General features: G+C 47.2%; 1 protein-coding gene across 3 annotated transcripts in view; it reads left to right on the top strand.

Moving 5' to 3' along the window:
- The window catches only part of oxt (Xylosyltransferase oxt), a 43,376-nt gene that overhangs the window by 18,065 nt on the left and 10,567 nt on the right, over positions 1-14,744 (top strand). For all 3 annotated transcript variants that reach the window (XM_075702118.1, XM_075702119.1, XM_075702117.1), the window contains 6 exons: positions 626-825; positions 2,800-2,880; positions 4,134-4,356; positions 6,116-6,292; positions 8,922-9,245; positions 13,965-14,237. In XM_075702118.1, the coding sequence (XP_075558233.1) occupies positions 626-825; positions 2,800-2,880; positions 4,134-4,356; positions 6,116-6,292; positions 8,922-9,245; positions 13,965-14,237 (1,278 nt within the window). The remainder of the gene's footprint in view (positions 1-625; positions 826-2,799; positions 2,881-4,133; positions 4,357-6,115; positions 6,293-8,921; positions 9,246-13,964; positions 14,238-14,744) is intronic.

The raw sequence follows: 14,744 nt of genomic DNA, 5'->3' as shown, positions 1-14,744 counted from the left end.
TTGAGAATTACTGTGATGCAATGTAGTCCACATGTCAGCTGCAACTGTAGGGCCAGTTGTAGCTGAAACATTGTCTGCGTCTGCTCTGTAAGTTTATTAGGTTGTTATCATCTGCATGGCATTTAAGAAATGCAGTATATCAAATGCCATGGATAGCACTGAAGATGAGATTATCTGTTATTTTTTATTGTGATAAGGAGGGCCTCTAATACGAGTGATGATGAGTGATGTGCAGTCCACTGTGGCACGGACGCTATAAATTTTTCTTTACGAGTGAGAATAAGTTTCAATTACCCTGTCTCTTTCAACTAAAATCTGGTTGCTGAGCAGTCAAGCACATGGCATTTTTCATTCCTGGTCTTGAAAATACAGTGCATGTTACAATCGAGGGCTCATTAGAATAAAGTAAATGCAGTACATTATGTATGTAGTTTGCATAGTCTGTTGACTATAATTATAAAAATGTAGTACATTCATCTAGTCTTGTGTGCAGGATCGCAGAAATGCGCCAAGAGACATCACTGTTGATGCTCTTCGTCAAGGGACACCATAGTGACGTTTCTGCTGGGCCGAATGCAATGACGGCAGTCCTTTGCCCACACACTTCTTAACCTTTGCTCTGCAGCGGCAAGACCACATGTACCGGTCTCTCCTGGCGCTGGAGTCGAGGTACACCAACGTGCGTCTGGAGCGGCACCGCCTGGCCACCATCTGGGGCGGCTCGAGCCTGCTCGAGATGCTTTTGCGGGGCATGGCGTACCTCTTGCGCGAGCATCCTGGGTGGGACTACTTTGTGAACCTGAGCGAGACTGACTACCCCGTCAAGTGAGTCACTGACTACCCTATCTACCCCATCAAGTATGGTCAGCACTATACTGAACACAGTATAATAATAATAATAATAATAATAATAATAATAATAATAATAATAATAATAATAGTAATACGAAGAAGAAGAAGAAGCCTCAAGAAAAACAGTAATGTAGATCCACTGCACATGTTGGAATCTGCGTGAACTGAGCTTAGATTCAAGTGCAGTCGATGACCGATAATTCGGACACCACCGGGATCGTAAATAAGTCCGAACTATCGAATGTATGAAAAAATTAATGTATCCAAAGCAGATTATAATAATTCTGTTTTAAGGCCCCTGTGCAAGGAAGAAGTGGTTGGTTCATTGCTGCATGCACTTCCGCTTACATGCAACCAAGTCCACCTGTACTTCTGCCAGTTTTGTGTTGTTTCTGTCTGCCGATGCAAGGACTGCAAAGGCTCAAGTCAGATCCGCATGTGAAGGCTCCAGAGCACATGGCACATCATCATCATCCGAGTTAGAGCCGCAGTTTGATGGTGGGAGAGCTTGCTCAATTGTTTTGTCATCGTTCAGTTCAGCACATGACGACGCAGCGCCATTGACGTCTGCAAAGTCTTCAGGTGTAACGGCGGCAGGAATGGCACGCTGCAGCCTAGCAGGTCATCAATGATGTCTGCATTTGAGCTCATTGTGGTAGGCGGCAGTTTAGGCTCTTCCTTGGCGGAGTCGGGTTCATTCGGACTGCGACTCAGGACTCATTCGGAGTCTGACTGCGAGGGTACCGTTGGTGCCGTTCGATTCGGACAGTCGATAAGTTCGCAAGAGAGACTTCTTGGAGCCAGCAGAACTCTGTCTGGAAACAAACAAACAAGCACAGAATGGCGGAACGCTGTCCGGAGGGCAAATTCGACAAACAAGAGCGGGCCCTGCGCAGTGGTGCTGGAATGCACCGGAATGGATGTGATGATCGCGATGTTGATGCAACCTCGCAATTTAGGCAAAGCCTCCGAGATCATCATTTGCAGTTAAATCTGAGGCACAGTGTTCCAACTAAGGCAAGGCCTCAGTGATTGCCATCTAGTGTGCAATCTCTGAGGCCATGCTTGATGTGTCAGCGAGGCTGGCAGAGGAGATAATGGCGGCAGAGTCGGCGTATGATACAGCCACGAATGGAGTCCGGATAATTGCATGCAGAGCTGCCGGCTGTCCAAAATATCAGTCGTCTTTACACATTAAGTCTATAAGGCCATTGGCGGTGCCACGAAGCTGTCTGAATTGACGAGCAGGTCCGGTTTATTGGTGTCCAATTTATCGGTCTGCGAATGTAGTGTGTGTTAAATTCTGTGCAAATGACAGTGATGTGTGCAATTGTGTTTACTTTCGTCTTATGCGCCGTGTAACCACATGCATTGTTTATGTACTGCAGCATTCGCAAGCTGTGGTGAAACAAAAACGCCAAATCAGGTTGGATGTAGTCTGTAAATCATTGATGCAGTAATGTCAGGAGGACAAAGGCGATTTATGACGCTTGTGGGGGGAAGAAATGGTGGGGAGAGATGTTTGGTTGATGAAGAGGTTGCACTGGAACATGTGTGCTGTGTGTGCAATGTGCGCAGTGCCTCTTCACAAAGCACAAACCCAAATAGAGTGTTGAAGGATTTGCTCACCAGTCTAGGCTGATTTACCCCCATATTCTAAAATAGTCCTTGTCCTGAAGCACTTCCCCTACTTTATTGAGTTGACCACAGCAACGTCCCCTTGACGAAGAAGGTGCTCCGCTTCTAAAAAATTGCCGAGATGTGTAATTGTAAGCGCAGTCATCACATCTGTCGCAGGCTGGTGCTGCCGTCTGCCTTCTTGAGTCGAGATAAAACTTTGACTAGAGGAACGTTCTAGAATGCAGAGGTTGGTCTAGCTGTTTGGTGCCCCCTTCTAAATGCTGGACGGTGGAGGTCTGTTCTCAATATCTTTTTTTGTTGATGCAGGTCTCGCAAGGAACTGGAAATGTTCCTGGCCGCCAACATGGGGTCCAACTTCGTCAAGTCTCACGGCCAGGATACGCAGAGGCAAGTACTGCAACCACATAAAAAAAAAGAAATTATTATGCTTGAATTGTTTTATAAGAGCATATGACAACCAGCCATTATGTTGGATGTATTGTTATCACTAACAATACGTCCAACACAATGACTGGCTGTCATCTGCTCCACTTATGAACAAAAACATTTGTGGATTTTGCACGCGAGAGCAGCAGTGCTCTCTGCATATTGTAGCGAATGTCAAGTTATTGCTGTAAAAAAGCAGGATGGAGACTGCTATTCAGAAAGGTGTTGCACTGGCATATTTTAAGACCAGTAGGCATTGAATTGCCCGATTTATGAGCTACATACAATGGCTTCTAATTACATCAACGTAGTTGTGGTGCACATCTTTGAGAAATGTGCAACATTGAATGCTCGGGATGGCACAGATAAGAATCTCTGCTAGGACCTCCCATCCAATGTGTCGTCTGAAGAAAGTGAGGATGATTGATTGAACAGACCTCCACAGCAGTGTTTACTTTCGTCTTATGCGCCATGTAATCACATGCATTGTTTATGTACTGCAGCATTCGCAAGCTGTGGTGAAACAAAAACGCCAAATCAGGTTGGATGTAGTCTGTAAATCATTGATGCAGCAATGTCAGGAGGACAAAGGCGATTTATGACGCTTGTGGGGGGAAGAAATGGTGGGGAGAGATGTTTGGTTGATGAAGAGGTTGCACTGGAACATCTGTGGCAGTGAACTTCTGTTCACTGCCACATTCAATGTATCGAACTACTGTGCTGCTCTGTGCCCCTGCAAGGGCACTTCTCCTAATAGGTTGCGATCACGTCTTGCTTCACAGGAAATATCCATGCCGTCGAAACGACACTCTTGTGGCAGATGCTGTGAAACAAGTAATTGAACCTGAAGGGCGACAGTAAAAGTGAGCGAGGCGCATCTCTCAATATATGGATGGCTCGTTCAGTGAGGGCCTTACTTGCACTTCATAATGGCGGATTTCCTTTAGTAAGCTTCACCATGACACAGCATTACGATGCAGTGAAGCATATTGGCAGTGGGAAAGATCTGTCTGCAGTGAAGCATACTATACCTGTGGCTGTTGGTCGTCGGAAAGAGGATCGCCACGCTGCCACGAGAATGCAAAAGGCCTCCTGGTCTGTTGCATGCATTACAAAAGAAATCGTGGATGGCACTCTTATCTTTTCAGTACCCCTTTAACAGTACACTGTAAGGAGTTCGTCAATCTCATGCTGTTTTCACTACGACGGCACAGGTTCATCGGGAAGCAGGCACTGGAGCGCACATTTCACGAATGCGGCGGGCGTATGTGGCGCTTGGGGCCACGCACACTGCCATGGGGCCTGCGGCTCGATGGCGGAAGCGACTGGGTCGCACTGCACCGCGACTTCTGCTCCTACGTTGCGCTGCCCGAGCACGAGGACCCCCTGCTTCAGGGGCTCAAGGCGCTTTTCCGACACACCCTCCTGCCGGCTGAGGTGAGAACGGTTGCTTGCTATTGTTGTCCTTGTCGCCATAGAGTCTCGTACAAAACTCACTAAAACACGCCTGCCAACTTTTACATTCTTATTGTAAAAGTTGGCGGACAGCCCTGCGTTCCGCAGTGGTGCGGTTTGAAAAAACAAAACAAAATAAACCGCCGACATCTTATGCAAGTAAGCAGTCTGTAGAAGACTTCACCAAGCGTAATGTTTTCCAGCTTCAAGTGTGGGACATTCAGACCTTGTGATGACAAAGTTGCGTCCGACATAAAAATATCTTCGCTATATCTGATATTCATTATACAGAGAAATCTCGATATAACATCTCTTATGGGACCACTTAAAATCATTCATTGTATTGAAATCTGTAGAACTCCATTAATTCAACTCCAGTGAATTCGATCTTTTAGTTAATTTGATCATTACCAAAGGTCCAGGCAGGCGTCCAATGCACTTCTATGGGCCCAAACTTTCATTATTTTGGTCCTAAAATTGGCCTTCACTGATAATTCAGACTTTACCAGTTACCATGTACATGCCTAATTCCTACGGTGACCCCAATAGGGAACCCTTTGGTAGCAGTGTCTGCCTTGGCGGATCTTAGGGAACTGTGAGTGCGTTGAACACACGTCAATCTCCTGCCGAAAAAGCCTGTTCTCAGCCTGTCCTAGCAAGATTTTTAAGCAATAATCGTAGCTCACAATGTCTGATTACATAATTTACCCAATTCTAACAGGTGTCTTCTTCTCTTTTATTTTTCCAAGGAAATTAGGTCAAACATTGCCTGCGCCGTGCAATTAGGATACCACCAAAACTGCCTTTACAGCGTTTGCGTGCTTCACCGCATTACACGGATATGTATTGCAGCGAAGCGGACTTCGAATTTCTCATTTGTCGAGAGCCTATGTAACGAGAGCGGAAGGTATGCCATACAAACTGTTCATTAACACTTTGAGGGTCGAATTATTATGAAAAAAACTTTCCCAGGTGGTCAAATTACTTTATTGCATATCTTGAATGTACAAGATGTATAAAGTCGGGAATAAATAGTAAAAAAAAAAAATTGGGAACAGTATTTTGGTGTCGGCATGTTCAAAATGCAAAATGTTCAAACTGCAAAATGTTCGAACTGCAAAATGGCATGTTCAAACTGCAAAATGTTCAATAGTATTTCAGAGTGTGGTACTCCTTGAAACACTGGTCTACGCACAGTGCCTTATCGCAGTCTGCACACCTAAAATGCATGTCAGTTCTCCTCTTGGATCGACGAGTTGTGTTGGCGCACACATGACATCTCTGCGTGCAGCTGCCTTGGGCAGAGGTCTGAGGCACCCTCTCGCGTAAGTGCATTGCTGCAGAGAGCGAGAATACCTCGTGAGCGGCTGTGATAGACAAGCTTAGAGCAGCGCCAATCAAGATAGAAATCAACTTCCGCAACCCCTGCAAGAGAGTGCAGACAAAGAGAAAGATCACGTTTCGCGTGCCTCCGTTGCGATCACGCAGCGAAACCGAAACCGCAAAAGGGGTGTTGCCGCAGTCTGCACGACGCGTTGAAGCTAGAAATCAGTTCTGTTTTTCTCCGCAAGAAGGTAGCACAAATTTCAAACGCTTCTTGTAAGCCCTAAGAGGCGGCAGCACCTCCCAGTGAGCACGCATCGTCATTGTGGCACGAAATTTCAAACGGAGGGTCGAAACTGTACCCATACGGCAAAAACCTTCGAAGGGTTAAGCTTGCCTGTCGACCTGTTTGTTCCAGTCATTCTTCCACACGGCGCTACAGAACAGCATCTTCTGTGGCACGGTGGCCGACCAGAATCTGCGGCTGGTCAACTGGAAGCGGCGCCAGGGCTGCCAGTGCCAGCACCGTCACGTCGTCGACTGGTGCGGGTGCTCACCCAACGTGTTCCGCACAGACGACTGGCTTCGCATTCAGGTGGGTCTTCCTTCATAATGCAGCTGCTCCAGAGCTTGAATGGCATTGCAACGGCATTCCTCATAACCCTCCTGATTTTTTTTGGTAATGAATTTGGGCCTGTTCCTCAATTTTACTTGTTGAGTCAGGTTAAGAAAAAAATTGATTTTATGAAGAAGTTTCAAAGACGTTGAAGAATAGGTGGCGCGAAAATGCAAAATAATGCGTGCAAAAGAGAAATTGTGATTGCGCCTAAGCTGCCCCATGGTGGCAGCGCTCTTAAGGTGCCGTATACGGCTGCCTGCTTGGAGCAAGTTTATTAAGACAAGTTCCAAAACCAGGTCAAATTGGCAACAGCAAAGTATCTGAAAAAGGCATTGCGATCTAAAAACAATAGCTAACGGTATATTGCTGTGTGTATCCCTCAACAGATGTGTGCTCAATGCAAATTAAAAAGAAAAAACAATGTACTATCCAACCCCCATCCCCCTCTTTCTTTTTCATGTCCTCAACATTATTACGAATTTCAAGGTTCATAGGTTTTCAGGTATGGAAGTTGCCGACTGATAATTCCTACTTGACGGAAATCGGCGTTCTGGAGGCACCTGAAGACACTTATTCTTCGACAATCACTCAACCACGACCGGAGGTGTTGCAGCCGATGCTGCAGCTGCCATAGAAATTATGGGCGGTCACCATCTCAAGCACCGTAAATAAGTCCATGTCGGTGTGATGTAGATCTATGTGATTTCGCTGTGCTTTTTTTCACTGCACCACAGATTATGCACTGCGCTATGTACGCAAAAACCGTGCTCACATGTCGGTGGAAACAGGCGGCCGTGCAATTTGAAACTGCTCAAACAGGCGATCGACAAACAAAGTGGTGGCTACGACATATTTCCATGAAAATTAGCGTTAGCATTACACGGGCTAGGTGAAGCCTAATGCTCTGGCAGATTTCATTGATACGAGATTGCAGTTTATGGATGTTTTGTTGTTGAGAGATAAGAAATGCACTGTCGAGAGGTACGTTTCCGGAATACACAATCTCTCTGCACTAACGTTCAGTACATTGCCAAACTCCGGCTGCATGATTCGTTTTCCGGCCGCTAGATCCGATGTAAACAATAAAAGGCATGAAGCGCACTTCCAAGAACAGCCGCTGCCCGCTGCAGCAGCTTCCCTGCAGTACTCACCCGCCCGCGTCATGTGAAAACGCCGGCAAGCGTTCGGTTTCCTATTCGAGCGCCAGCAAATCTCCTCGCTGGTAGTCACGTGCTGCGTTCGCACCTATCGCCCCTATTGCGACAAGCATTCTCACCTATCTGTGTCACAGTGCACATGGCGTAGTGCTGTTGAAAGGGTACTTCATGCTTTTAAAAGATAACCCAAATTCATGGCCATTCTCTGCTGCGGGCGGTGCAAAGTGAAGATCACCTTTTGCCATGGTGGCATCGTATTCTGGCGAAGATCGCCAGCTTGATTTGGTTCCAGAAACACTGTGCAATAGAATAACGACTATGCGCGTCTCGGGCAGCACGGGCCTCGCCAGCTTGGCACATGTCGATGTCTCGTGCCGCAACGATTTGTGCAACGCTTCGCACTATGTAGATGTCAACTGCAGTTGAGCCTGCCAGATATTTCAGTGACTTCGGATTGTACGTTTTCCCGGTTAGCATGTTCTTTTTCGCGCGATTTCTTTTTTAAACCTATGAAAGGGGTTCTACTGTACTGGCTGATCCATGGAGAGTGTCACAGAGGGAGGTCACGTGGAGATTGCCTCAGCTGTCCATTTGGGTGTGGGCAGTTCAAATTGAGAAGCAGCAGCAGGAACTTCGGTGGCAATTCTCTTTGCAACAATGTGACATTTTGTCACACAGAAAATGACGATCGACTTCTAGACGAATGGTCTATTGATCTACCTTGACTTCATATTGCTCTTTAGTGTCCTTTTACCACATTCACTGCAGCATAGGTCGCAGGTGGGTCATGGCAGTTATTTTTCCTGCATGGCTGCGCAGGGCTTTCCTGCAGTGCGCAAGTGCCGTCCTTCCTATAAATCAGTGGAGAGAAAATATTCCTGTTGTTTCTGATCTGATGCATCGTGGTGTCATCTCTTTGCACCTTGAGCAAATTGCCTAGAACAACTCCCTGGTGACTTACCAGTGGGCCGTGACGTGCCGGAAAAATACAAGTGACCCACTGGTGGGTCACTTGTATTTTGTAGTCTCAGTTCCTGTGTGGTGTGACCCACTGGTGGGTCACATCACACAGGAACTGAGACTACAAAATATGCCGCTTCAGTGATCGTGTTAAAGAACACCAAGTGGTCAGAATTAATCTCGATTAAAACATGTTGGAGGGCTAGTTGGTTAGAATCCATGGTAGAGTGTATAAGCGCGACTGTACGAGGACATAGGAAGAAACAGATACACAGACTCAGCACTGTGTCTGTGTGTCTGTTTCTTCCTACATCCTCGTACAGTCGCGCTTATACACCCTACCATGGATTAATCTAGAGCCATCCATTATGGCATTGCTGTTGGTTTGAGATGTTAAAGCTCGCAAATAAATGCATGAATGGAAGGACCGGTGTCACTTCTGCACAAAGCAAGCGGTTCCTTCTTACTTCTTTCTTCTCTTCCATCAGGCTACTCGTGACCGTCCTGTCTTCTTTGCCCGGAAGTTTGAGTCGTCGGTCAGCCGCAAAGTGCTGGACCAGGTGGACATGTGGATCGTGGAGTCAAGGCCCCACCACTCGTCGGCCGGCCCCGCAGTGCCGCCCACTGGCTACTGGCAGAGCGAGTACGACCGTGGCGATGACGTGGCTGCAGACGACGACAAGCTGACGGTCTACGTGAGTCTGGCAAAGCTGGCTGATCGGCACCTCGGTTCATTGTGTGCCATCAGCCGCAACCGCACCCTCCCATCAATTGATGCCGTCCATCTCTACTTTTTCGGAGACCAATTTCAGGCGAGTCCCAGCACTATGGTCAGTAAGACCATAGAGTTGCCATATTGGCAAGTGTTGTGTTTATTTTACGTTGGCTCATTATCGCCACCCACGCAAGTCTCCTTTATATTTTGAAGCACAAGTTCTTGCATTACTTGTGCATATTGATGCAATGAGTGTGTTTCCAAAGCTGCATCATTATCGCCTATCTCATGGGTTTTGAAAGTGGGTTCCGCGGCACCCATGGTTTCCACAGGCCTTTCCTCTGAGTTCCGCAAGCCACTGATAAATTTTCCTTGGTTCCGTAAGATGGCTGACACAAGGTGGGCTCAATGCAAGGAACATCTGTTATCCATGCCCGAGTGTCAAAAGGCACATCACAGTGCATAACAGCCACCCAGCCTCCAAAATCTGGTAGCGCGCCCAAGCTTTTGCACTTGAATCACGGAGGCTGTAACTTACCACCATCTCCCATTTGTAGATAGGTGCCGCTAGCGTGTACGCTGACGTATATGCTGGAAGATATTTAAAAAGTTGCAGTTTTGCCAGAAAGGCGAAGCATTGATTGTGATAGCAAATTAGCAGACAGCCACACGAAGTAAGGGTAGCACTTTTATCAGCTGTAACTTAAAAACATTCGTTTGCTAACTAAATTAACAAGCATGGTGTCAGCGCACACAGCAAACATGAACACATCACGCTCGATGACTGCGGACACTCGCTGTCGAAACGCTGGTGTCACAGGCGAGGCAGCAGCAGCGAGTGAAGTGACCTTCGTGTCGACTATCGCTTGAACGTAAGCTGAGTGCCGAGAATAGACAGCATGCACTAAGGTACGTGCTGCAGACGCACCTAGACTCTGCACGCAACGCTGATCGCTCTTAAGATACCGTATTTACACGATTGTAAGTCGACTCGAATGTAAGTCGACGCCCCCCCCCCCCCCCCATATTGCTTGAATGGAAAAAAAAAAAAACCCGAGGGCGCATTCGATAACGAAAATTTATTAGTAGCTGACATGGTCATTGGACTACTCGTCTTCACTAGTGCTGCCATCGTCATCGTTGCTGCGGTCCCACAGCGCGTCGTGGTCCAGCGAAATTTCAAATTTGTCAAACGACCGCGCCAGGACATCTTGCAGAACAGCAGCCAACGCCAAATGCACCCAACCACACGCAGCCGTCAGGGAGGCTCTTTTGACAGGTCCGGTTGGCGTAATTTCGCAGTCTTCTGCCGCCAGCCACTCGTTGTACTCACGGCGGAGCAGAACCTTAAAATTAAGGCGGAGGTCCGGGCTTATTTCATGACCACGTCGCACTTCACTGGCAGGGACCGATCATGCATTTCAGCGACGTACGCCGCAAGCTTAGCCTACAGCTCCGGAAAGCGTCCATACTTCGGCACATGGGAAATTTCTCACTTGCCGTCACACAGGTGAAAATTGCGCTTCGCTGCAGTCGCCACTCTCGCACCACCCGTTTAGAAACGTCGAAATTGCGGCCCGCTGCGCAGTGATTTGTTTCTTCGGCGTAAAGGATGGCAGCCCTCTTGAACGCTGCTGTGAACGAGTGCCGAAAGATTAGTGGGCCTGCAGCACTCATGACGACTGGGGAAGCGTAGAAGTAGCACGTAGCCGAAGTGGAGCGCGTCAAGAAGTTAGTCAAACCAATACCAATGCCTTTAAACAGAGAAAGAGAAACCCGTGAGCGGTGTCTGCTCTTCCATGAACTACCGATACTCCCCGCAAGCGCCGCCATTCTGAGGGTGCCGCCGCAAATGGGAACAGCGGCGCTTTTATCAACTATCGACACCCCCCCATGAGTGTTGCATGCACTGTAAGACTCTCAAAAATGTTGAAAAACCCTTCCGAAAAGCGAACAGACACGCGGGATAACGAAAAGATACGGGTAGGGCCATAGAGCAAACATAAAATTGTAACTACGTTGTAGCTCTCGTTGGTATGGCTTTTTTTGGCGGTGCCATGTTTTGGTTTCGATTGTAAGTCGACCCCCCAACTTCAGACTTTCAAATTTTAAAAAAGGGGTCGACTTACAATCATGTAAATACGGTACGGCTGCCCAACCGCGTGCACGCATCACATATGCAGTTGCAACCGGAGTAGAATGCCGCCCTCCCCCCCTCCGCTGCCCCAGTGCCTCGCAACGTTGGGTGCCTTGAGCATGACAGGAGACTGCGCGCTTCCTGCCCGCTTTCATTTATTTCGCGTAGGCGAGACTGAGTCGCGATCGTCGGCTGCCCTCGAACGCCTTCACTTGCACATACAGCCTAGGGTGTGGGGCGATGGTGTTATCGCCCTTGGACTTTATATAGAAACTCACGACGAAGAGAACGCCGACAGCGGAAATACGCTTGGAGTGTCCATTTAATTGCTATCGCAGTAAAAGCTTGTGAACGTTATCTCTGGCTGCAGAGGAGGCATTGTTTGAGCTAGCCATCAAACACAACTCTCAAGCGACTACAGAAACATGGGCAGTATGATGAAGGAAAATCCCCGTGGCTTCAAATGTATACGATTCTTGGCCATCACAAGCCTCTTCGCAGAGATATGAGATCATTCAAGACCATCCTGGAATGCTCACCGTTATTGGACATGTACAGAATTAAACATTAATTCGTCACACGCTTTAGTGAATCCTGTTTCTGGTGATTTGTTCCGGAAAACCCCGGTCAGGCTGGAGAAATCATCTCTGACTGCCTGCATTTGGATGTGATGATTTGTAATCATTGACATGACTAATCAAGTTTTATTTTATCATGCACGTGCACTTGACAAAAAAGAAAAAAAAAAAGAATGATAAGATGGCCGTTTACAGAGCACATGCATGTGATCCACCAGAAGAAAAGACAAAATTACTTTGAAAAAAGCTTGCTCAAATAAATAAAAAACGTCACTATGTTCGTTGCCAATTTTGTTTGTAGAAAATAAAATGAAGCAATGGAGGTTCCTCAGCCCTTTGTGGAACTTAGCAGGGTTCCCTGGGACCAACATGCTTGGGAAACCCTGCCCTATCTGAATGTGTCTTCAAGGCTTTCCTCCTTCATGAATGTTTGTCATGCTATACGCAAGTCAGTCGAGGAACTTATGCGTCATCTATAAATAGTGGCCAACTGGCAGCCATTTCACATTTAATGCAGTTGAGGCTCGTTAAATTGGACTAACAATTCAGCAAGAAAGGACCTTCACATTCGAAGTTGGTGCTATAAGAAGTTAGGGCCGTGGTATGTTGTGAAACGGTGGAATGTTGCATATACAGTCGACTTCCGTTAATTGGGCCTTGGCGGGACCAGCAATATCGATCAAGTTATTCGACAGGTCGAATGAAATAAGATGCAGAAAAAGTGCCAAAGCACACCGCTAATTTGTTTGGCAGTATTTGCCCGATTCTAGCACGCCCGCTTTCTATGTGTCCCAAGCAGAAAACTAATGTAGAGATAATACTAAAGCTCCTAAACAAAATAGAAAACTATTTTTCAGAAAGAATAATGAACAAGGGTCATTATGTGTGGCACAACGAAAAGTGATGGGCGTAGCATTAAAGCGACACTAAAGCAAAATATTAAGTTGAGCTAGATCATCAGAGTATTCGTCTAGAAGTCTATCATCGTTTTCTGTATGTCAATATATAAATTTCTTGTGTAGAAGATTGCCGTCGGAGGTCCCACTGCTACTCCTAAATTTGAACCGTCCGCACCAAAGCGGAGGACTTGATGCGGTCTCCACGTGACCGCCCTCCATGCTATTGTAATGTCTTTGGCAGACTGTTTTGTTCATCTCTATATACGAAGCGTAGTGCTTGGTGGGTGCAGGTATTCAGCTTGCGTGAGTCACTCTGTGGCCCTGCTTAGGCTTAGGTTATTGGTTACGGTCACTTGAGCCTTCACGGTCGGAGCTGGCAGGACGGTCAGTTGCCACCCGTTGCCACCTCGGCGGTTGTGAGCAGAGAAAAGCGATGCCACTCGCAGCGGTGGGTTGCGGCCACTCTCTGCGCATCAAGAGGTGCTGACGCCATACATATGAGGTACCGCAGTCGACAACAGATGGCACCACTTCAGTTTTCTATTTACATCATTTTCTCGCTTACAAAAGCTCTGTTTTCATTGCGAATGAAGAATTTGTTTTTACAGAAGCCTAATCTTTCAATCTAGTTCGACTTAATGTTTGCCTTTAGTTTCCCTTTAAGAGGTAGGAAGACAGCGGTGTGGATAAGAGAGCGAAAGGGGTAGCCAATATTCTATTTGCCATTCGGAAAAAATGGAACTGGGCAGACTACGCTATGCACTGGGCAGATAACCAGTGGTCTATTAGAGGTACAAAATGGGTGCCAAGGGAAGGGAAGTGCAATTGAGGACAGCAGAGAACCAGGTGGTGTGAGGAAATTAGGAAATTTGCAGGCATAAAGAATGATTGGGTTTCACATGCCAAAACCACGATCTGAGGCCCGTCATGGTGGGGGACTCTGGAAGTTGGGACCACCTGAAGTTCTTTAACGTGCACCTAAGTCTAAGTACAAGGGTTATTTTGCATTTCGCCCCCATCGAAATACAACCACCGTGGCCAGGATTCGATCTCGTAACCTTGCAGGCATAAAACGGGGCCAACTGGTGGAAGACATGGATAATTGGAAATTGATGGGAGAGGCCTTCACCCTGCAGTTGACATAAGATATGCTGCTTCTGATAACACTGGAACATAATTTTATCTTTTGCCACACCTAACAGGGCTTGCTGGTGTCGTACACAACTGGTGGTGATTCCTTTGAGGCGCACTTGGCACCACTGGAGCGGTGGCAGCCGGGCAATCAGGAAACGGCCGCAGCTCCGGCCCTGGCTCGGCTTCGATTTATCTCCGTGGGCTCGGAGTACGACCCGAAAGAGCAGTTGGTCCGAGACTTTGCACGGATTCTAGGACCTGACTCGTCGCCTGGTGTCCTCCATTCGTGGGGTGCTGGCCAAGCGGTTGCGGTCACCATTGTCTGGGTGGATCCGGCCAAGGTGATTGAAGTGCACTTTTATTTTCAGATAGGTTGGCAGCACAAGCCGATAATCACTCATACTCACTAACATTTTCGCTAGCTATGTACAGTCTACCGCAAAATTTTGTGGGCCGTGGTATCTGAGAAAAAGCCGAATATCTCTGCAGCCTCACAATGCAGCCTGGGCAGTAAAACCTCGTAAACTGTACCCACTTAAACAGTAGTTTTGTTTTAAAAGTAGTAAAGTCAAATCCCCAACTCAGTAGCCATTGAACATAATGTGTTTTGTATCCGCATAAACCGTACCAGCTTATTGCGTATGTATCGGTAAACACGTAGTGTTTACCGATACATACGCATACATGTTGTGTTTGATACACATGCATGTTGTGTTTACCGAATGTGGCACGAAAACGTCGGCACTGGCATGTGACAGGGGTCTAACGTTGACTACGGTGTGGGGTATTTGGAGTGCAAAGAAGTTTCTCGGCAGCGCTGCTGCAACCACGAAGAGATGTCGGCTACG

Source organism: Dermacentor variabilis, chromosome 8 (assembly GCF_050947875.1).
Source record: "Dermacentor variabilis isolate Ectoservices chromosome 8, ASM5094787v1, whole genome shotgun sequence".
Classification (NCBI taxonomy): Eukaryota; Metazoa; Arthropoda; class Arachnida; order Ixodida; family Ixodidae; genus Dermacentor; species Dermacentor variabilis.
The sequence above is the reverse complement of the archived record's forward strand: the minus strand, read 5'-3'. Positions and strand labels throughout refer to the sequence as shown.